Raw genomic sequence first — 23,823 nt, 5'->3', positions numbered from 1 at the left:
TAAAGCTGCTCTTACACCATGCTCGGACGCATCTGTGGTTACGATAAACAGTTGGTCAAAGTCCGGGGCTCTTAGTACAGGGTCAGATGTAAGGGCAGCCTTAAGCTGGTTAACGGCTTTTTGACACTTTTCAGTCCACTGAATTGCATTTGGCTGTTGGCTTTTTTTTTTTTTTTCTGATTAGGTCTGTTAGTGGGGTGGCAATTTGGCTGTAGTGTGGTACGAATAGTCAGTAATACCAGCCAAACCCAAGAAGGATTGGACTTGCTTCTTTGACTTGGGGACAGGCCAATTTTGGATAGCATTTACTTTAACCTGAGATCCCGGTGCCAGGATGGAAGGACGCCCTTAACCCAGGCTGAGTTCCAACTGCAGAAGAAAGGAATTTCTTCCTAAAGACTAAGCGCTTGGAGTTGGAAGCACAGGAGAAGAGAGAGGTCCCTTGGGTGACCAAGTCATGGTCCAGAAAGTGCTCCAGGCCAATAAGATGGAAGCATCATGGGAGGGGCCATTTATGGTCCGAGAGCGCCTGGGAGCTGTTAATTACCTCATAGCATTCCTAGACCCTACCCTAAAACCTGAAGTATACCATGTTAATTCTCTAAATCCCTTTTATTCCTGAGAAATCAAGATTCTCCAGTTTACAGCCCAGGAAAGAAATGATGCTGCGTGGCTTGAAGGAATCTGCCATGAAGGGAAAAACAGTGACGTAGAAGAGGTGAGCCTTTCCATGACCCTTGGGCATAAGCAGCAACAGCAAATCCAGGAGCTGTGCACCAGCTTCGCGCCAATGTTTTCAGCCACCCCAGGATGGACAGAACAGGAGTACCACTTCATTGACAGGTGATGCTCTCCCAATTAGAGCCCAACCCTACCAGATGGCTCCGCAAGCCAAAACGGCAATAGAAAGGGAGATCAAGGACATGTTACAGATGGCTGTAATCTGCCCCTCTGAGAGTGCTTGGGCATCTCCAGTGGTTCTGGTTCCCAAACCAGGTGGGGAAATCCACTTTTGTGTGGACTACCGTAAACTAAATGCTGTAACTCGCCCACAAAACTATCCAATGCCATGCACGGATGAGCTGTTGGAAAAACTGGGACATGCCCAATTCATCTCCACCTTAGACTTAACTAAGAGGTACTGACAAGTGCTGCTAGATGACCCAGCCAAGGAAAGGTCAGCCTTCCTCACCCATGTAGGGCTGTATGAATTTCATGTGTTCCCTTTCGGACTGCAAAATGCACCTTCCAGAGACCTTCTGGCTGGATTTGGGAATTTGCAGTCGCTGACCTTGATGTGGCTATATTCTCAGATTCATGAGTAGAACACCTGGAACACTTCCAAGCTGTCTTCCAGCGCATAAGGGAGGCAGGATTAACCATTAAGGCCAAAAAATGTCAAATAGGCCTAAACAGGGTAACTTACCTTAAACACCAGGTGGGTTAAGGATACAGCTTTTCTCTGACCTTGGATGGGTAGATGTTGCCACCATCCAAGTGCAAAAACCCCTTTGAAAGCCCGGGAAGGCGCACTTGGGAATTCCTTCCTGTGGGGTACCCTCAAGCCCTTTCAACCCCTCTTCCAGGGAAAAGCTGAGAGAGAAAACAAAGGAAATCAGCTATTGCCACCAGCTAATTAAACATGTGCACAAACCTCTTGGGGACACACAAATCCAATCCTGTTCTTAAAAAAGGTAAATTTAATACAAATAATAATAATAAAAGGATAGACAATGCATCTGGAATTTAGGATTTTTGCTAGGTTTTTTAAAAAAAAAATTAAAAGGATTATGGATCAAGATAGCTTCTTGAGGTCCACTTTAAAGGTTACAAGCAAAACCAAAGCACCTGGGGTTAGCACAGAGGAATCCACAAACCATAAAGAAATAAAAAGAAATAAACCTCACCTCATCTTTCTAGACGTTTTCTGATCTACTTACATATCTGGGATTTTAAATTAGTAGTTTCTAGGTATGATCTGATGATTTTTCCATACCTGGCCCAAAGCTTCTTACAGCATTGCTGCTCTGTCCCCCTCTTCCAGGGAGAACAATAACAGACAGACAAAGGTGAAGTTTTTTTCCCAATTTTAAAAGTTCTAGCCTGCCCATTGGCTCCTTTGGTCAGGTGCTCGTTCCCTTGCTTTTACCTATGGACTTTTTAACCCTTTACAGGTAAAGCAAGTAGAAAACAGCTAATAAGAGGGGTTTTATAGCTAACTGGCTGGCTGGGTGTCCATAAAAGGGAGCGCCCCCCCTTCATTTCTGACAGATGGACACTGAGAGTTTTCCTCTCTGTGAGAGGCACATCAACCAGAAATTTATTTTGTTCGTTTTCAAAACAGCTGTTAAAAGCAAGAGATGTTTGGTTAAAGTTCTTTCTCCTAGATAAGTCTAAGGTCTGCCTAAGACCCTTTAAAGCAGGCTCCTTCTGGGTCCAAGCAGTCCTTTGCAAAAAGTGCCTCCACAGTAACTGCCTGTGTCCCAGCTTCTAGGGCTCCTGTTTAGTCAAAGCCTTCTACTGATCATTTTGTCATTCCCTCCTCCCATCCACAAAGGGGGAGATTTCAGCACTTCTCATCCAAGGAGCATAGACACAGATCTCCATCTAAATTGAAAGAGACATCTTCACTTTTGAAAAGAGGACAGCTGAAAGCCTCAACAAGGGTCCCTCTGGTGTCCGCAAAGACACCGAAGTTGGACCTCTGATGCTGACAAAGTCATTCTATCACGGTCTCGGATATAGAGTCTGAAGTATCACCTCATGGGTTTGCTCTCATGCTGATAGGGCTGTTGGTTCTGGTACTGATCGCTTCAGCACCACTTTTTTGGACCAACTTCTGTTGGTGAGACAGATGAGCCTTCACGGAGCTCTTCTTCACATCTGGGAAACTAACCCAAGTAAATTAGTTCCCAGGAAGTCAGGTTGGTGCTCCATTTTGAACTTAAGAGCTCTGAACACATTTGTCTGTCAGTGCATATTCAGAATGGTGACCCTGGCTAAAATAATCCATATCTTGGATCTTCTAGACTGGTTTGAAGCTCTCAATCTGCAGGATGTATATTTCTATCCCCCCGCCCCCAGCACACAGGACATAATTGCATTTTGTAGTTGGGAAGGCACATTAACAGTCTGCAAACCCAAAAGTCTGGCTGACTTTGCGTTTGTTGTTTACAAGAATGGTTGAAGTCCACTCTACCGATCCGAACAGATGTCATATAGACATGGAAATACAGATTCCACAAGAAATCCTTTTATCCTTAAACTGGTGGGAAAACCCATATTAAGTATACCAGGGCATTTCCTTTTTTTTCTACCTCCTCCAACAAAGACCCTAGTGACAAATGCCTCCGTTTTGGCTAGGTGCAGACCCCCACCCCATCCCAATTACAAGTTTAGGATTTATGATTCTAAAAGGAGACTCGCTTTGCATATCAGTATTCTAGAACTCAGAGTGGTTTCTTCCTTACATCCACAGCAAGAATCCAAGTAACAGACAGTACCACAGTAATATTTTACAGTAGAACCTCAGTTACGAATACCAGAGTTATGAACTGTCAACCACACATCTCATTTGGAACTACACAATCAGGCACCAGCAGACACACCAAAAAAGCAACTGCAGAACAGTACTGCGTTAAACATTAAACTACTAAAAAAAGGGAAAGTTTAAAAAAAAAATGAACCAGGTAAGGAAACTGTTTCTGTGCTTGTTTCATTTAAATTAAGATGGTTAAAAACATCAGTTTTCTTCTGCATAGTAAAGTTTCAAAGTTGTATTAAGCCAATGTTCACTTGTAAACTTTTGAAAGAACAACTTTTTCAAGGTGGTGGTAACTCTGAAGTTCTACTGTATATAAACAAATGGGGAGGAGCCAAATCTACTCCCACTTTGCAAAGAAACTATTATCTGGTGGAACTGGAGCATACAACATCAAATTGACAATTTCAGTCCTTCATCTACCAGGGCTACAGAATATGCTAGCAGACCACTTGAGCAAACAGTTTTCACAGAACCACAAATGATCAGTAAAAGACCCTGTCATCTAATCAGTAGGGATTTCCAGATATTGTCTTGTTTGTTACCCAAGAGAATGTGAAATTCAAAAACTTCTGTTCCACAGGGGGGTGGAGTCAGAGATCTTGAGTGGATGCATTCCAGAAGCATCTGTGTCTATGTATCTGCCAATTCCTCTTGTTCCAGGAGCACTGAAGAAAATCAAGCAAGAATCAGCACTGATAATCCTCTTAGGTCCAGCCTGGCCTAGGCAATATTGGTTTCTGGAACTGATAACACTTTCCATATGTTCTCCAATAACACTATCACTGCCTCTCGGGATAAAAGGAAGACTTTGCATCCAGATACAGCATCCCTGCATCAGTGGATGCTGTCAGGTTGACTGTCATGAAAAGGACTTGTTCTAGAGATGTGCAGAATATCTTAATACAAAGTTGAAAAGGTTCAACAAGATCTATTTATGCTAAGTGGAAAAGTTTGGCCATCTCAGGGCATTTTGTCTCCAACTCGCACTGTTTCTTCATATGCTCCTGTACAAATTATATTTAAGGATTCAGATCTCTCGATCAGTTAACTCCAGATTCACGTGACAGCAATATCTGCATGTCATCCATATATTCAAGACCATAACATTTTTTTCTCATCTAGCGGTGGTCAAGTTTCTCAGAGTTCTGACTCATGTATTTTCACCACTGGGGGAACCAGCCACCTCTCCCTGGAATATTGTCCTCAAGGGGTCAATGCAGTGGTGCCATTTTTCCTGTTGCGTCCTCTCTTACCAGTAATGGAATGTGTCATGCCTCCTTTTACCCCCCCCCCCCTCATTACTGCACAATTGGCTTAGCAGAGGGGCTGTGACTGGGGCTGGAGCAGGGCTGCAGCTGGAGCTCGTTCCCCACACCCTGTGGGAGCTTGGCCAGGCCCTATTGCGCCCTCTCCCTCCCCCCCCTCCCCCGTTCCTCTGTGCCTTCCAGGTAGGGCACCCCACAGTTTGAGGGCCACTGGGTTAATGGGTCCTCCATTTGAACCCTCAGCTACCTGTTCTGTGTTGCATCTTTCTATGAAGATGGCTCTCAGTAACGATCATCACTTCAGAAATGAGTTGACCAGAACACTATATCAAAGGCAACTTATCAATAAATATTTACTCTTACAGATGATGAAAATGATGTGAATCTTGTAACTCACATGTAGCACACCACTTTCAGAAATCCAACAAAGCAGCTCTGTATTAAGGTCTCAGCAAGACTGTAGTTCTTTGTCTCAAACATTTAAACTTTTTTGTTTTTGCAAGAGAACTCTCTGGAAGTCAGATAACACCTTCATTTTAAATAAAAGCCTCAAGTGTCCAAATAGATCAGTTGTCTTCACTTAACTCGATATTCCTCTGGGTGTCTCAGCAATTCAACCTAACACAAAGAGGAACAGCTCTTCTTTTGTTGTATTCTCTTAACCCTAGGTTTAAATCTGGCCCTGTAATCAGTAACACAAGCTAGCTCTGTTTTGTTAGTGTTTTAAGTAGGGATTGAATTTACACATTTTCTATAGATGAACAGTGAATAAAGTTGGTTCAGCTCACATTTTTACTGCAGAACGGGAAGATAAAAGTGCTATTTGGCCGAAGGAGACCTGCGGTTCTGTTGGGGAATATGGAAATTCTCAACACGTTTTTTAGTATGTCAGCAGTAAAGTCTCTGGACAGAAAATAACTCAGTGAACAGCAGGGATAGACATGTTTCCCAATGTACAGACCTGTCTCGCACACAATTAAACTACATTAATATATATAGTACTAGGCTGTATATTTTAGCACAGAATTTTCTCACCAGTCACTTTCTGTTTAGATGCAGTCCTTTGGTGCCTCAGTTATGACTTAGGGTACATCTATACTACCCGCCGAATCGGCGGATAGTGTTGGATGCATTGGGGATCAATTTATTGCGTCTCATCTGGACGCGATAAATCGATCCGCTAATCGACGCCTGTACTCCACCTCGGCAGGAGGAGTAAGCGGAGTCGACGGGGAAGCTGCGGCAGTCGACTCGCCGCCAGGAGGGCGGCCAGGTAAGTTGAACTAAGATACTTAGACTTCAGCTACTCAAATAGCGTAGCTGAAGTTGTGTATCTTAGTTCGAACCCCCCCACTAGTGTACCCCAGGCCTTAGAAGTTTAATTTTTGTATATTTTTAAATTAAGAAATCTCTAAGTGCCTTGTAAAATGCAAAGAATGGCTTAACAGGTTGTCTTCAGTGGCCTCCCTCTTCTTTTGTTGACCCACAATTGAAGCCTTACATTGCTTCCCCACTAGTGGCTAAGGTGATTCTGAAATTTTCCAAAACAAATGCTCAAGCTTACTGAAGATCTACTAATGGACAAAGGGGAACACATGTCTTGATGTTGCATGTAATGTTGGAACTATTCTGTTTGTGGGAGGAGGGGGGCAAGTCAGTTATATTGAATATAGTATTTATCTTGTGATTCCTGGCATTACTTTGCACAATACATGTTCTCTTTTTTCAAAATTTAATTGCACTTTCTTATAAATGGAATTGTTGGAGTATGATGCTCTAATGACATGCATTTTCACTTAATATTAATTAAATGAGCTGTATGTCTGTGTATCATTTAGTTCAACTAACTCCCTTCTGTCACTCCTGCTTCTCCAAGGTAGGATAGGGTCCTCAAATGCTGCTGCATTGTTGCTCCTTAGGAAAGGGAAGCTCCTGCTGCCATTCCAAATAGGGGAAGAGGCCGTGGTGTGAGTGTGGTGCTATGCAGACTGGGCTAAAATTGTCCTGTGTGATAGTGCACCTAGGGCTTCAGACTGTAATCCAGTCCTGCACACTTTGCGTTCCAGGTGGGAAGGAGTTCTGCCGGCAGCTCATCAGTTCAGCTCTGTGCTGCCCTATTATATTCTCATGGCTCGCTTTCAGAAATAAGCAAGGGCAGTCCTAATCATCCAGGAGAACTCTTGTCCAGCTTTCTGACTCTCCCTTTTGTGAGTAGCAGTGTGGCTTATGTGGTGAAAGCAGCACAGAAAGAGGTGCCCTCCCAGTGTGATGCTCTGGCAAAACGAGGCTAATGCGATCCTTGGATGTATAAATGAAGGAATAGTGAAGAGAAGTGGGGAGTTGATTTTATCTTTGAGTATAGTATTGGTAATATCAATGCTGGAATACTGCACCCAGTTCTGGTGTCCACATTTGAAAAAGGATGTTGAAAAACTGGAGACGGTGTAAAAAGGAGCCACACAAATTATTTGAGATCTGGAAAAAATACCTTATAGCTACCGTAAAAATCCCCAAATTTATCCATTCCTTCCACATGTGGTGCTGCCCTCATCTTCTCCATAAATCTTCACCCTTAACTTGTAGTTTTTGCCACCTAATCTTTTGGTGTTACCCTCTTTCATTTTCTCTTTATGTTCTAAGACGCCTATCTAAAGTGAGTGTTCTATGTTGACGAGTAAGACTTTCCTGCAATCATCTTGCGGTCCTTTATATCTTTTGTTTTTTTTTTCTAGGAAACGTGAAAAATAGTCAGTCTGGCTCCCACTCTTGTTGGTAATAAGCTGTTTAACTCTTTTTGTAAAGAATGTGTTGGATACTACTAGGTCATGAGCTTATATCAGGTGCAATATGCTTTCTCTTTTGTCATGTAAAGTTCTGTAGCCCTGGCCACTGTGTTGTCTGCTATATCCATGCCTGTCCCTTCCAGCATATCCATTTAAGTTGGTGCCAATAATTATTTCCTCATTTTCTGGAACTTGCTGAAGAGCATTGTCCGACATCTTCCAGAGAGTTGGTTTCTCATCCTCAGCACAGCCAGATTAGGAAGCATTTAGTAACCCACCTTCAAAACCAGCTTGACCATCGTTAACCTCTCACGGATTCTATTTGTCACAACTCTTTCCTTTATTTTACTATTGAGATATGGCTACTCTGTTTCTTGAGTTGAAGGCCCCACAGTAAATAATTTTGTATTCTTCTCCAATCTCTTTTGCCTTTTCCACTTTCCATTTTGTTTCCCAGATACATGCTGTCTGTACCTTCTGCCTGATTGCCTTCTATGATGAGATAACGGGCTCTGTGGATATGGGAAAAGCGATGGATGTGATATATCTTGATTTTAGCAAAGCTTTTGATACAGTCTCCCACAGTGTTCTTGCCAGCAAGTTAAAAAAGTATGGCTTGGATGAATGGACTATAAAGTGAATAGAAAGCTGGCTAGATTGTTGGGCTCAACGGGTAGTGATCAACGGCTCAATGTCTAGTTGCTAGCCGATATCAAGCGGAGTTCCCCAGGGATCGATCCTGGGGCTGGTTTTGTTTAAAATCTTTATCAATGATCTGGATGATGGGATTTATTGCATCCTCAGCAAGTTGGCAGATTACACTAAACTCGGGGGAGAGGTAGAGACGCTGGAGGGTAGGGATAGGGTCCAGAGTGTCATAGACAAATTAGAAGATTGAGCCAAAAGAAATCTGGTGAGGTTCAACAAGGACAAGTGCAGAGTCCTGCACTTAAGAAGGAAGAATCCCATGCACCGCTACAGGCTGGGAACTGACTGACTAAGCAGCAGTTCTGCAGAAAAGGACCTGGGGGATTACAGTGGACAAGAAGCTGGATATGAGTCGGCAGTGTGCCCTTGTTGCCAAAAAGGGCAATGACATATTGGGCTGTATTAATAGGCGCATTGCCAGCAAATCGAGGGAAGTGATTATTCCCCTCCTATTGGGCATTGGTGAGGCCACACCTGGAGTATTATGTCCAGTTTTGCCCCCCCCCCCCCCCGAAGAGATGTGGACAAATTGGAGAGAGTCCAGTGGAGGGCATCGAAAATGATTAGAGGGCTGGGGCACATGACAACTTATGAGGAGAGGTTGAGGGAACTGGGGTTATTTAGTCTGCAGAAGAGAAGAGTGAGGTGGGATTTGATAGCAGCCTTCAACTACCTGAATGGGGATTCCAAAAAGGATGGTGTTCAGCTGTTCTCAGTGGTACCAGATGACAGAACAAGGAGCAATGGCCTCAAGTTGCAATGGGGGAGGTCTAGGTTGGATATTAGGAAACACTATTTCACTAGGAGGGTGGTGAAGCACTGGAATGGGTTACCTAGGGAGGTGGTGAAATCTCCATCCTTAGAGGTTTTTAAGGCCCAGCTTGACAGAGCCCTGGCTGGGATGATTTAGTTGATGTCGGTCCAGCTTTGAGCAGGGGATTGAACTAGATGACCTCCTGAGGTCTCTTCCAACCCTAATCTGCTATGATTCTACCTTCCTCCTCTTCAGTGTTTCCTAGCCCCATGCTACAGCCAGTTACTGGACCATCATTCCAATGTACCAGTCTGATCTTCGATTTCTGGACTAACTTCATTAACTGCATGCTTCTGAAGTTACACTGTAGCCCTCACCTACAACACTTGGCCGGGGCACCGTGCATCATTTCTAGAGAATACTCTCCCATTGTCTTGATTTATTTGAGGACTCATAGTGTCAGTTTATGGCAAATTTTTACATCTGGCTGCCAACCTGGCGCAAGCCCGCCTCCTTTTCTTGGTACTGGCTTGGTACCAGCAATGATGACAGATATATTGAGAGTGCTAAACTAGTTGTGGGTGAATCAAAAGAGAAAGCCTTTATTCAAAAAGCAACTTGGTGTTGAAGTGATAAAAGATGAGAGAAAAAAATTATGGTAGTAGGAGCAAACGAGGTGGAGGAATAGTTACAAAAATGTAGTTACAAAAGCAAATGTAGTTACAAAAGCGAAAGCAAAGGTTTTGGAGAAATTTTATGTAAGACTTAGAACAAAGGCCGGGGGGAAAGGGAATGTATAGACTGGTGAAAGGACAAGACAGAAGTACCAAAGATATATAAAGGAAGTGAGGTTCATCAAAGATGAAGCTGGTATGGTATTGATTGTTGATAGTCATATAAAGGATTGATGGAAAAGGCATTTTGAACAGCTTTTAAAAGAATAAAATCCAAGAAAGTAATGCTATTTTATGCTCTACTACACCAAAGTTCATCATTCTGTCAGACCAGATGAAGTGGCAAATGCTCTAAAAGAAATGGAAAATAAGGCTGAGGCCCACACAGAATCGCTATTGAGGCATGGAAAAAGCTTGGAATAGAAGATATCCCTCTGCTGGCATTCTTGTTCAGCTCCATCATGTGATGGGAAAAGATACTAAACATGTGGAGGAAAAGGACCTTGGTGCCAAGATACAAGGAAAAAGGTGGTTGCTATTGATCTGGAAAAGACCTTTGACAGAGTTCCGAGACAAGTCATCTGGCGGTGTACGAGGGAGAATATGGTACCAGAACTTTGTGTGGATTGGTCAAGCCACATATGTACGTGCTATGTCAATATTCAGAACTTCTGGTGGTGAAACAGATAAACTCTTGGTAAAGGTAGAAGTGTGTCAGGGATCAACACTGAGTTCTTCCTTGTTTATCCTTGTCCTGGATACCCTCTCAAGGAATATACAGAAGGAGGCATCTTGATGCATGCTGTTGCAGATACCATTCTGTGCAGTGAGGAGAAAGATAGGTAGTCTAGAACAGGGGTCTCAAACATGCGGCCCATGGGCCGCATGCGGCCCTCGGAGCTCTTCCCTGCGGTCCGTGGAGCTCCCCCAGTTACTTCCTGTCGCCGCCAAACTCCCCTCACCCCCGCCCCCCTCCCCGAGTTATTTTCTGTGCCTAAGCTCCCCGCGCACTGCTGTTTGGGGCCGGGTCTCCCCGGGCCCCACCTGCCGCCCCACGCGCCTCCCAGTGTCTCCCGGCCCCACTTGCTGCCCCCTCACCGCCCGGGAGCCTGCCCGGGAGCTCACGCTGACTCCACTCCTCCGCTATGCCGGCTTCCGGCATCACCTGCTGCCGCAGGGTCCTAGCGCCCCCCTGCACTAGTGCCAGGGCAGGCTGCCCTTCCCCTGCCCTTCTGCCCTAGTCCTGAGACTCTCCAATGCCCTGAGCCTCTCCAATGCCTCAAACCCCTCACCCTCAGCCCCACAGCCCTCACCCCTGCACCCCCTCCTATCCCCAAACTCTGTCCCAAAGCCTGCACCCCCACCCCCTGCCGCAGCCTGGAGCCTGCACCGAGCACAGAGCCTGCACTCCAGACCCCCTCCCCCACCCAAACTCCCTCCCAGAGCCTTAGGCAGTAAATCTAAGTGCGTGTTTTGTCCTTTGAGTGAGGTGCATTACTGAGTGTATATATTTATTAAAACTGCTTGGAAATGACTTCGTCAAAAAAAAGAACACTCATGGAAGAAAAGAGAGTTTTCCAAGACAAATGGGAGAATTTATATTTTTTCACAGAGGTAAAAGATAAAATTCAATGCCTTATTTGTCAGCAAACGATTGCTGTTCCCAAGGAGTATAACGTGCGTCGGCACTATGACACGATGCACCGTGAAAAATATGATGCATTCACCGGAAAAATCCGAGAGGAAAAAGTTCAGCAACTTAAAGCAGCATTTGCCAAGCAAAGAAATTTATTTTCAGGGATTAACAAGTCTAGCGAAGATTCAGTAAGAGCAAGTTTTGTGATAAGCGAAATGATAGCTAAATCATCGCGACCTTTTACAGAAGGCTTATTCATAAAAGAATGTCTTATGAAGGCCAGTGAAATTTTATGTCCTGATAGGAAGAAAGTTTTTGAAGGCATAAGCTTGTCTGCAAATACAGTTGCCTGCAGGATAACGGATTTAGCTGATAATGTGCAAAAACAATTGATTCAAATGGCAAAAGACTTTGAAGTATTTTCAATTGCTCTTGATGAGAGTACAGATGTGTCAGATACCGCACAGTGTGCAGTGTTCATTAGAGGTGTGGACTGGAATTTGAATATAACTGAAGAATTGCTAGACTTAATGCCACTGAAGAGTACCACAACGGGACGTGACATATTTCAAGGATTGGAAGAGTGCATTGAAAAAGCTGCGCTGCCATGGAACAAACTCGTATCTTTGGCTACGGATGGTGCGCCATCAATGTGCTCTGAAAACATTGGTGTGGTTGGATTATTGAAGACCAAACTGAACAGCCTCAATATACCAGGAATTAGCTTCACCAGTATACATTGTATTTTGCACCAAGAAGCCCTGTGTAGTAAAAGTCTACAAATGAAAGAAGTTATGGATGTAGTTGTTAAAACTGTTAATTTTACACGTGCACGAGGGCTGAATCACAGACAGTTCACTTCTTTTCTAGCAAGTATGGACAGTGAATATGGGGAACTTCTGTATCACACTCAAGTTAGATGGCTGAGTCGTGGAAATGTTTTGAAGCGTTTTTTTGCACTTAAAGAGGAGATTGATTCCTTCATGAAAATGAAAAACAAGGAGGTTCCACAGCTTGCTGATTCCACTTTTATCTGCAACCTTGCTTTTCTAACAGATGTAACTGATCACCTGAATGCACTGAACTTGAAACTTCAGGGTAGAAAACAGGTGATAACACAGATGTATGACAGTATTAAGTCATTCAAAGTCAAGCTTACTTTATGGTTTAAACAGCTGACTGCTGGCAATTTGGTCCATTTCTCAACTCTGAATTCCTTAGGAAAAGTTGAACCCAAGTCCTTGAAAGAATATGCAGAGATCATTTCTAACTTACACAAACAGTTTGATGTGCGGTTTAAAGATTTCAAGGCACTTGAACCACATTTTCAACTTTTTTCCACACCATTTGCTGTTGAAATTGACAATGTTGCAGAGGAAATGCAGATGGAGTTAGTGGAGCTTCAGTGTGACACGATTTTGAAGCAGAAGTATACAGATGTTGGAATTCCAGAATTCTACAGGTTTCTTTCACAAGAAAGATTTCCCATGTTATTCTCTGCTTCTGCAAGGATAATGGCAATGTTTGGAAGTACATATATACGTGAACAGTTTTTCTCTTCCATGAAGATTAACAAATCTGTGTTAAGGTCAAGGCTCACTGATGAACATTTGCAAGCAACACTGAGATTGGTTTCGTCTCAGGATATCAAACCTAATATTGATGCTCTGGTTGATGCAAAACGCTGCCAGCTAAGTGGCCAAAAATGAAATGACTGTCAAAATTAGCACTGACGTTTCACATTACAGTTAAAGAAGTTAATAAAGTTAATAAATTGACTTTTAATAGCATACTATATTTTAATACTATATTACTATATTACTCTTCATTTTTTTTTCTGCCTACCTCCAGGTGCTTCCCGCCGCCAAGCCGCCAAACAGCTGTTGGTGGCGCTTAGCACTTTCCAGGAGGGAGGGGGGAGGAGCGGGGAGCCGCGCGCTTAGGGGAGGAGGTGGAGAAGAGACAGGGCGGGGCGGGGCCTCATGGAAGGGGTGGATTGGGGGTGGGGCCAGGGGCAGCAAGGGGGCGTGTCAGTGATGCGGCCCTCGGGCCAATGCACTAGTCCTCATGCAGCCCTCGGGGTCATTTGAGTTTGAGACCCCTGGTCTAGAAGAAGATTTTGATAACTGGAGAGAGATGTTGGAGAGACATGAGTTCAAAATAAGCAGAGGAAAAACAGAGTATATGGTATGCAACTTATATGATGTGAACATTGAAAACTTATTCTTGAAACTAGATGGACAGACTGTTACAGAAAACACACAGTTTCAAGTATCTGGGTTCCAGAATCCTGGAAAATGGGGAAATAGAGGACAAAATTAGAACTAGGATAATAACTGTCTCACTCAAATGGACAGAAATAAGTGGTGTAATACGTGACAGAAAGATGCCAGTAAGATTAAAAGGGAAAGTCTGACTGATTCTCTAGGAGCTCTTCCAAACTTCAGTGCAGTAAAGGACTGGTGCCTCTGTACTGGGGGTAAAAAATTAAAAATGATTGCTTGGAACTCTTTCAGGTAACTGTCAAATCCCTTTTTCAAAGGCAAGATTTACTTTCAGATGTGCCATCTGTATGACCTGAAGTGCATTTCTCTAAGTCTGTGTGTCCAATAGCATTTTGTGCGTTTCACAATTATGTTAAATGACCTGAAACATATTTGCATTCTATTATCTGCATAGTGTTTAATGCATTTTTTTCTTTCAAATTGTGATTTGTTTTACAGGTGATTTTCCTGACCACATTGTTTTATCTGTTAAGTTCCAGTGATGAGTACTACAAACCAGTGAAGTGGGTGATTAGCTTGACACCTTTGTCTCAACCAGGCCCATCCTCAAATATTGTTGGCCAGTCTGTGGAAGAGGCCATAAGGTATGTTGTTGCTTTCTCACTAGCTGTGGAAAACAATTTCTTTGTGAGACTGGCATATTTTTTTTGTATGAATATTGAATAATTTTAGTTTAGTTTAATTTTAGCTGTTTGTGTTAAGGATATGCAGTTGTGGCTGCTCATATTTCAAGGACTTAGAGTATGTTAATAATAGACCAGTGTGTCCTTGTTGGGATGAAGCAGAGAAGAAAATCTTGATCCAGATTGTTCCACGCTAAATGTGCCACCTCTGTCTCTCCCCCTTCCCCTCCTGAACCCTCCCCGCCCCAATTCTTGGAACTTTTGAAAAATACATTGTTTTTACTGAGACATTTTATAATACAACTGTTTTTAATTATACAGTTACTTATTTTGTGATAACTAAATAAAGATGTTTCTAGGTATCCTCTTACAGTAGCAGCTTACAGACATTAGTATGATTGACTATATCTGCTTTTCATCCCATGGCATGAGGGAACAGAGCAGCCACAATTGTAGAGGCTATCTTCTTTGCTTTTTTGATTTGGACTGTGTGCATGTCACTAGATTACTAAGTAGAGCCGCACTAAGTAAACTCATCCTGTTTGCAATCGTGCTTCTGTGCTTTAGTGCCTGGCCAGTTTCTCCCAAGTTGTCTTTCCATAACCCCATACATTTATATAGCATCTTTGATTGTACAGTGGCAGAGGCTAGCTTCTTTGTTTTGTTGATTAGGGCTGTGTGTATACTCCTAGCTTCAAAGTGCCATTCACCAAAGAATTTTTCACTTTGTAGGCCCATATCACAGATAATGCAATGAACTGGATCAGTATATAGGAAAACAACGAACTGGAGGGGATGGGAAACTAAGGGAGGAGAGAAGTAAAGCCAGAGAAGCAAGGTGTAGGGAAGGAGAGAGACAACAGGCATCAGCAGTAGATAAAGCAGAGCAAACGATTGGGAAGTATAAGGGGATGCTGGCCTGCCTTGCTGACAGAGACTATTTTGAAGATGCAAGAAGTCAAATTTGGCTTTAAAAGAATGCAGATGTAAAGATATGCAGAAGTGTGTGCTATCGGGTCTCTTTAGTCTACCCTTGTTCCCTAATCCCTGTATGCTTTTCTTTTCCTACCCTCACTCTGTTAATCTAAATTCTACCCTGAATGTTAAGTTGTACACACATCTACAGAATTTGCCATAACACTGAGCGTATATCTACGCTACAGTGGTCCAGTGATGGCACTGCAGCTGTGCCAGTGTAGTGCTGTAGTGTAGCTGCTGCTTATATTGATGGAAGGGGTTTTTCTGTCGATATTGTTAATCCACCTGTCCAAAAGGCGGTAGCTAGATTGGCAGAAGAACTCTTCCATTGACTTAGCTGCCTCTACACGGTGGGTTAGGTTGACCTAACTACGGTGCTCAGGGCATGACATTTTCCATGGCCCTGAGCAACATAGCTATGTCAATCTAATTTTTCAGTATAGACTTGGCCTGATATGGGATCTTCATGCTAAAACATATGCTTTAGGAACTTTGGGGCAGTTCTATGGACTGTTATACAGATCAGACTTGATGATCATAATGGTCCATTCTGGCCTTAGAATCAATAGATGCAATACGTTAGCTGCAGCCTTGAGGGTGGAATAAATACAGTGGGTTATGTAGAGCAGCAGAAAGGAGAATGAAAGGACTTACTCTTTTTGTGATAATCCGGTTTCCATAATGAACTTAATGACTGATTTCTTGAGGACTAATGGTCAGAATAGACTAATGGTGAGGACTTATCTTGAATTATTACTGTTAGTGTGGTTTTATATATATAATATATCTCTGTTCATTGTTTGTCAGATCTCATGCCATTTGGAAAATAATTATGATTCTGTCAGTTCATCAGGCTGTCTGCAGGAAAATTGCTTGTTTGTCACAGTGTAGCAAGTATCTTTTCTTTTTAAAAAAAATCCGTTCTTCCCAGATTCTGACCTTGAAGGAGAATAATAAGCTAAAACTGCATGTGCATCTGATATGGCTTATATATTAAATCTATAGATATGATTTTTGTCATGGTAAAACAGTTTGTAATTCATAGCACAGTCTTGGTAAGAAATAGATAATTTCACACTATAATAATGGGAACCTTGTGGACCCTGCTGCTGCATGTTAACAGTTTGTTAGTTTGCTTTGATCTAGTCCTCTTTTGAAATGTGATTAGATCAGAGCAAACTAGCGAATTGTTAGTGCATGGCAGTTGATCAAAGTAGAGTAACAAACCTGTTAAAGCAGAGCAGCACATAAATGGCAAAATTCAGGGGTTCCATGACACTGGTGACCGCCATGACATAATTGTAGCCTTAGTTAAATCACATGCTGATGAATAGTAGTCTGGGATGTACAGTAATAGGATCAAGATACTCTGCTGGTATGAATTATAACATCATAATGGCACTCATCTAGTTCCTTTCATCTTAGACTTTCATAGCATTTTACAACCATTAATTCAGCCTCAGAACATCTCTGTGCACCCACCTATGCCAAATGACTTAGCAATATTAGTGTAATGGGAGCTACTAGAGATGAAGTTTATAATTTTCTCTAAAGGTATCATGAGTGCATAATTCTCACTCTTGGTGCTCATGCCTCTAAACCAGTGATTCTCAACCTATTTACCATTGTGGGCCGCATATGCAGCTCTCTATGTAGTATGTTGGCTGCAGCCACAGAATATATATACTAACTATGGCCCTGAGCATGTTGCATAGGGTCACAGCTGTGTGTTGACTGGGCCTCGGGTTGAGAACCACTGCTCTAAATACTACCCGACAGGGCATGTTCCAGACACCTGAGTTGAGGCCGCAGAACATTTCAGTCAGTCCTTTTCTGATAGTGTTCAGTGAAGAAGCTGCCTCATAAATGTTACCCAGTGATTCTCAACTTCAGCTATGGCTCCTATTGCTCATAGTTCTTTAAACAAGATTCAGAGTATCCTTTGTCCGATTTCCAATCAATAGCAACAATTTTAGTTGGTACGCTGGTGTTTTTTCAACAGGGCATAACTATGCAGCTGGTTTACTATTTATTATTTAAAATGAGTTGGTGCCCAGAAGTGTGAAATACTTCCAAATGCTAGGTAAGATGTACTCATAGGAACAGGGAAAGTACAACCGAAAAAGATTCATGCTTTAAGGGTTCTGCCTCAATTTTTTGCGTCAGTGAGAGGCTTCAGTAGCCCAATTTGTGTGTTGGCTTTCAGCAGTCATTCAGTAAAGGTTCCAATGGTAGAAGAGGGGCAATAATCTCCCATGAAATGGCATGTTTGACAGACTTACCAAGTGCAGTTTGGTCTCCCATGGACAATCTGTAGTGGTTTTTATTCTTCTGTGTTCCATTGATGCCAGATCTGCAAACTTGATGACACCTTCTCCCTGAACTGATTGAGCTATGAGCCTTTGTGTGGACAAGCCCATCTCAGGTTGGCCCTCTGCTGTGCGCCATGTGTTCCACTCCTGCTTGTTCCTTTCTCATGAATTCAGATTGTGGAGGTGCACTTGAGAATGGTAGCGGGGAGCTAGACCCGTAACTGGGCAGTGCAACAGCCCACAGAATATTCTTCTAAGTACTTGGAGCATACATTCACGTGGATCCTTCTTTGAATCATGCCTCTGAGGGTATGCCTTCACTGCAATGTAAACCCAGGGTTAGTAGAATTTGAGTTAGCAGCCTGGAGCTCCAGCATCTAGAGTGCATTATGCACACTTGAGTACAATCACCCATATCCCAGACTTCCTAGCACCCTCCCCAAAATTTGGTTGCTCTAGCCCTTTGTTTGTGGTGCACTGTGGGAAAACTTCAATGTCCACCAAACTTGACTCCAGAGGATAAAGAGAGTCAGTCTATGGGACTGTGGAATACTGTTGGCAAACTCCCAGAGCCTGAGTCCACTGGGACAGCATCTACACTACAAAGCAATAAGGCTTGAACCCTGGGTCCAAGTTGGGTCAGGCTCGGGCCCTCCACCCCACAAGGTCCTGGGATCCTGGATCTGAGCCCTGAGTTAACGCAGTTTGTATGTAGATGGAAGGGGGGTTAGAGTTGAGCCTTAGTTTGAACCCTGGGCTTACATTGTAGTGTAAACTGCCCTGAGTCCTAGGGATGAACTTGGAATGAACTTAAGACATTAGAAAATTCATCCAGTGTTTTCTTTGTTTTTGTTAATACCAGTTCCCTAGGTAATACCATAACTTAAAGAATTGTGTTGAAATGACTGATTTTTATTTCTCACAGCTATGATCTGGCAGGCCTGCAGTTAGTCAGGTGAAGATTTATTCTATCCAACACTGAACAGCTTCCTTTGTCAGTCACAGGAATGTTTAAATCATGGCTCTATGCAAAGCAACCTATTAGTTTTGCTCAGTACTTTTACACAGTTTGCACAGATTCAGTCTCTAAGGAAGAATACTGCTTATATGGTCCCCTTATCTTATAGTACCTGTTTCTGAAATACTTGTTCTACATAAGACCAGCTCCTCCCACCTGTTTGAGTTATTGAGTTTCAGAATGTTCTTTAATGGAAATCAGTGACATTGGTGCAAAGTTTTGGTTTTTGTTGACGTGTTCTGAAAGTTTTTTATTGTTTCGTGCCTGGTGAGGTATCTTACCACCTTTTATTTAAAATAAATAAATCATACCTATGGATAGTAGCCCTTATTTCATTTGTAATTATACTCTTTAATTAGCGACATTCCTCAAGATTCTCTCTAAATTTGAGAATCTGGCACAAAGATGATATATTTACTTACCTTGTGATTTTCATTCTTTACCAAGATCACTTGCAAGATTCCTTCAGAGTTGTAAGGCAGCTCTTTTATCTGTTGTCCTTTCATATCTGGTATTATTCCTTCCTTTAATTCTTTAAAAAATGTAATTAGAAATTAGGAAAAATCTTATTTTCTGCTCTTCAAAAGAGATGATTGGGCATGTTCGGGGGCCTATGATGTGCTTGAGATTGGTGCATGCTAAGCAGGATAGAGCTCTTAAACCAGGTTTTGAGTGTTTTAGAAGGTCAAAAATGTTAAGTAAGTACTCGCTGTAGGCATGAGACCCAAGTGTAAAACCCTGCAAATTAACAAGATAAATAATTATTCCTTACAGAGATTTCCCACCCCCACCCCCAAACTTCCTTCATCCCCCGCTCAAATAGTTACTGTGTTGCGAATACAATTGTTTTCCACACACCCCATAAATTCCAACACTCTCTCTTACCCCCCGGTTTGGTTTATACTTGACAGCTTACGTTGACCTAACTCTGTAAGTATCTACACTACAACATTGTTTGTGCTGATGTAAGTCACCCACTACACCGACCTAATAACTCCACCGGCACAAGAGGCATATTGCTTAGGTTGACGTAGTTAGAACTAACATTAATCCATCTTAAATTTAGCTTGAATTATTAGGAAAGAACCTACATCAGTCATCTGGATTGTTTGGCAATCCAAGGGTGTAATGAATGATACTTCAGTAGTGAAGTGTGTTTCTTAAAATTCAGCCAGATCCAATGGTGGAAGAGGGCAATAGGGGCTGTTAATCTCCCATGAAATAGTATATTTGGCAGACTTACGCAGTTCTTCAGGATTCATTTGCATGCTAGAACAACCATTGTTCCTGAACCCATTCAGTGATCTGTATCATTTATTACCAATTACGGTGACTGAAATTTCCATTTATTAGATAAGACCAAGGGGACCAATCTTTAATTGTTTAATGAAATAAACCAAGATTTGTCTTGTGTCTTGATACTGAAGCTGCATGGGCTTACATTTTACAATTAATCGAAGTAATGAGAATATAATCAAATCAATTCTACATCTGTAGACTAGTTTATTTTCTTAATAATTCATTCATATGACGTCCAAGTAAATTAGAATTATTGGGAGTTAGTGTTGGTTTTCAGAGTACCCCCAAGAGAGTTAGAAGTATTATGTATTTAAATTAATATTATTGTTAAAAATATGTTGGTGAATTTTGTTCATACAAGAAGCTTGTCCTGCCTAGTTTAAAGTGATCACCTGTACTGAATTCTATGCATATGGGATATGATTCAAAATTATAAATAAAATATTATTTTGGACTGACCCAGTCATTCATTAGGTAGTGCTTTGCACTAGCGCTTGAGACTTCTCATTCCCTAGGCCAGGAGGTCTTGGGGATGTTGCAGAGGCAAATGCTCCGCGGCTAGAAGAGAACATACCTTCCATTGTTCCATAAAGAACTTTACATGGCCTAGCTAGCAGCAGTGTAGGTGACTTTCAGAAAAAGAAACATACAGCGTTAGTTGGCCAAAGAAGGGGTTGATGACACACTACCTTGAGTTGATGGAAATATTTGCTGAGGCTTTCACTCAGGACTAACAAGAAAACTTGTTTCAGATATGAACTAGAATTATTAGATTTTACAGGACTTTTGTGTCTATTAGCCATCAATACTTCAGTAAGTGAAAATACTCAGAATGTAATTTTTTTTTAAATAAAGCAGTACTTTGAGGGCTGGGGTGTAAATTACCAGATAACTGCTTTTCCAGGGCACTAGACTGTCAAAGTCCTTTGTATGAAGTTAGTTCATAATAATCCAACTACTTCACTGTGTCTTTGATTGACTATTACCACCTTGATTCATGTATCCCTAAAAGTAGAGGGATGATGCTTTTGTCTCCTCATTTCTGATTGGATGAAGTGGTAATTCTCAAGTTCCTGGATCTCTTTAGTAGCAGCATGCGCACCTTTGCCTGAACCATTTTCCTTTCCCTTAGCAGCATGTCGTTCTCTTCCTGAATGCACCATACCCTTCTTCCCTGAAGTTCCCATTCTGCTTGCTCTGGTGGAGATATTGCACATTACTAAGTTGCATGTTGTCACGGCCTCAGTGCAATTTAGTGTGTGCGATATTTTCACATGAGTGCATGCACACGGGTATGGCTGTGGCTTAAAGTTACTGCAGCTTTCAGTGTTATAGAAGTCATAAGACCAGTTCAGTGTTTTGACTGGATTCTTGAAACATTCTTATTAGCAAAAGCTCAAATTTAGTAACACCAGGAAGATGAGTAGTGTTTGTTTTCCATTTGAGAAGTGTTATTGTTATTTTCTTCATCCATTTTAATACCTTTCAAAATCTTGAGATTCTTGGTTGGTTATAGAAAATTCTCCCAAATGATCATAGTTTTTCCTAAAAAGCAAATGGAAAAGCATCCTCCAGATTTTAAAGAAAAGGTTCTCCTAACAAAGAAAGGGACTGAACCAAAGTTGCCTAAAAGTGAAAAGGCAATGTTTGATGCAGAGAGCTACAGTGCCTTGATTGTTCAATCGGGTTTCTATTAACACTTGAGAACTTTTATTTACAGTAAAAGCTGTTTTATCTGGTAGCTGAGGAAATGGGGGATGCTAGTAAGTGAAAAATGCCTGTTAACAAAGAGGGAGGGAGTTTGGGTGAAGGAGGGCGTGCAGGGTTGGGGCATGGGCTTTGGGAGGGAGTTTGGGTGTGGGAGGGGGCTCGCTGCAGTGTGGGGGGGTGCCGGATTTGGGGGGGCGCTCACTTCGGGCTGCTCCCACAAGCAGCGACCTGTCGCGGCTGGTCCTAGGTAAAGGCACGGCTCTGTGCGCTGCCTCCACCTGCAGGTGCCGTCCCTGCAGCTCCCATTGGCTATGGTTCCCAGCCATTGGGAGCTGCGGAGGCAGCACTCAGGGCGGGGTGGAGGCAATGCGCAGAGCCGCCTGTCGCACCTTCACCTAAGAGTAGCAGGGACAGGTCACCACTTGTGGGAAGCCGCCCGAGGTGTGCGCTTCCCAAATCTGACACTTCACATCCCCTCCCGTGCCCAAACTCCCTCCCAGAGCCCGCGCTCCACACCTCATCCCATGCAAAACACGCTGCCGGCCCAGCACCAACCGGAATTTCAATAATGATCAGAAATGCCGGTTTATAGAGGTTTCGGGTTAGTGAAGTGCCGGATAAAACAGCTTTTATTGTAGTAACTCAGGGAATGTCTACACTACGGGATTATTCCGATTTTACAGAAACTGATTTTTGGAAACAGACTGTATAAAGTTGAGGGCATGCGGCCACACTAAGCACATTAATTCGGTGGCGTGTGTCCATGTACCGAGGCTAGCGTCGACTTCCGGAGCATTGCACTGTAGGTAGCTATCCCATAGCTATACCATAGTTTCCGCAGTCTCCCCCGCCCATTGGAATTCTGGGTTGAGATCCCAATGCCTGATGGGGGCCAAAAATTTGTCGCGGGTGGTTATGGGTAAATGTCGTCAGTCAGTTCTCCCTCCGTGAAAGCAATGGCAGACAATCATTTCGCATCCTTTTCTCTGGATTGCCCAGGCAGACGCCATAGCACGGCAACCATGGAGCCCGTTCAGCCTTTTTTCATATGTCTACTGGATGTTGCTAACAGACACGGTACTGCAGTGCTACACAGCAGCATCTCCTTGCCTTTTGCAAGTTAGCAAAGACAGTTACCAGTCCTAATGTACCATCTGCTGCTGTCATGGATGCTCCTGGCCAGCCTCGTTGAGGTCGGTCGGGGGCGCCTGGACAAAAATGGGAATGACTCCCCAGGTCATTCTCTTCTTTAAGCTTCGTCTAATGGAGAGTCAGTCTTGCCTAGAATATCAGGCAAGCCTACTAAAGAACCAGAGAGGCAAACGGCCGCTCCGGGTCAGAGCCCCAGACATCCCGCAGAAATGATGAGCTGCATGCCATTCTAGGGGGTGCCCCTGCAACAACCCCACCTGTTGCTTCCCTCCTTCCCCCACCCCTCCTGGGCTACCATGGCAGTTATCCCCCTATTTGTGTGATGAAGTAATAAAGAATGCATGAATAAGAAACACCACTGACTTTATTGCCTCTGCAAGCAGAGATCAAAGGGGGGAGGGGAGGGCGGTTGGCTTACAACAAAGTAGAGTGAACCACCGTTCTGCACTTACTCAGCCTATAGCTGAAAATGGGAATCTGTGACAAGCACTAGGATAGAAGCACAGGCAGGACTGAATCTCCATTTGTGTGTGGGCCTTTGGTTGTCCCAGGATATGTATGTTGGGAGACAGTTCTAGGGACGGCAGCTTAATTTTTTTATTTGCAGCAAAATGTAGAGATCTAAGTATCTTATTGTGAGCCCTGATAGCAAGGGGTGGGCACGACCACATGGTGCTGCTGACTGGGGAGAGCAGCCTGAGGCAGAAGCCTCCAGCTGCCATGATATTCCAGGCAGGACTGAATCTCCATTAGACAAAGCTTAAAGAATAGAATGACATGGAGTCATTCCCATTTTTGCTCAGGCGCCCCCGGCCAACCTCACCGAGGCCAGCCAGGAGCACCCACGGGATGACGATGACGGATAGCAGTCCTACTGTACCATCTGCCATCCATAAGGCAAGGCAAGGGGATGCTGCTGTGTAGCGCTGCAGCACCGCGTCTGCCAGCAGCATCCAGTAGACATACGGTGACATTGGAAAAAAGGCGAGAAACGATTTTTTTCCCTTTGCTTTCATGGGGCGGGGGGGGGGGGCTGACGACACATACCCTGAACCACCCGCGACAATGTTTTTGACCCTCCA

General features: G+C 43.2%; 1 protein-coding gene across 1 annotated transcript in view; it reads left to right on the top strand.

The window, feature by feature from the left end:
• Window positions 1–23,823, top strand: part of LOC120397277 (transmembrane protein 245-like) — a 132,827-nt gene that overhangs the window by 87,072 nt on the left and 21,932 nt on the right. The window contains exon 13 of the mRNA XM_039522976.1: window positions 14,088–14,233. Coding sequence (XP_039378910.1) covers window positions 14,088–14,233 — 146 coding nt within the window. The remainder of the gene's footprint in view (window positions 1–14,087; window positions 14,234–23,823) is intronic.

Source organism: Mauremys reevesii, linkage group 2, assembly GCF_016161935.1.
Source record: "Mauremys reevesii isolate NIE-2019 linkage group 2, ASM1616193v1, whole genome shotgun sequence".
NCBI classification, from domain to species: domain Eukaryota; kingdom Metazoa; phylum Chordata; order Testudines; family Geoemydidae; genus Mauremys; species Mauremys reevesii.
This window is presented reverse-complemented; position numbering and strand designations above follow the sequence as displayed.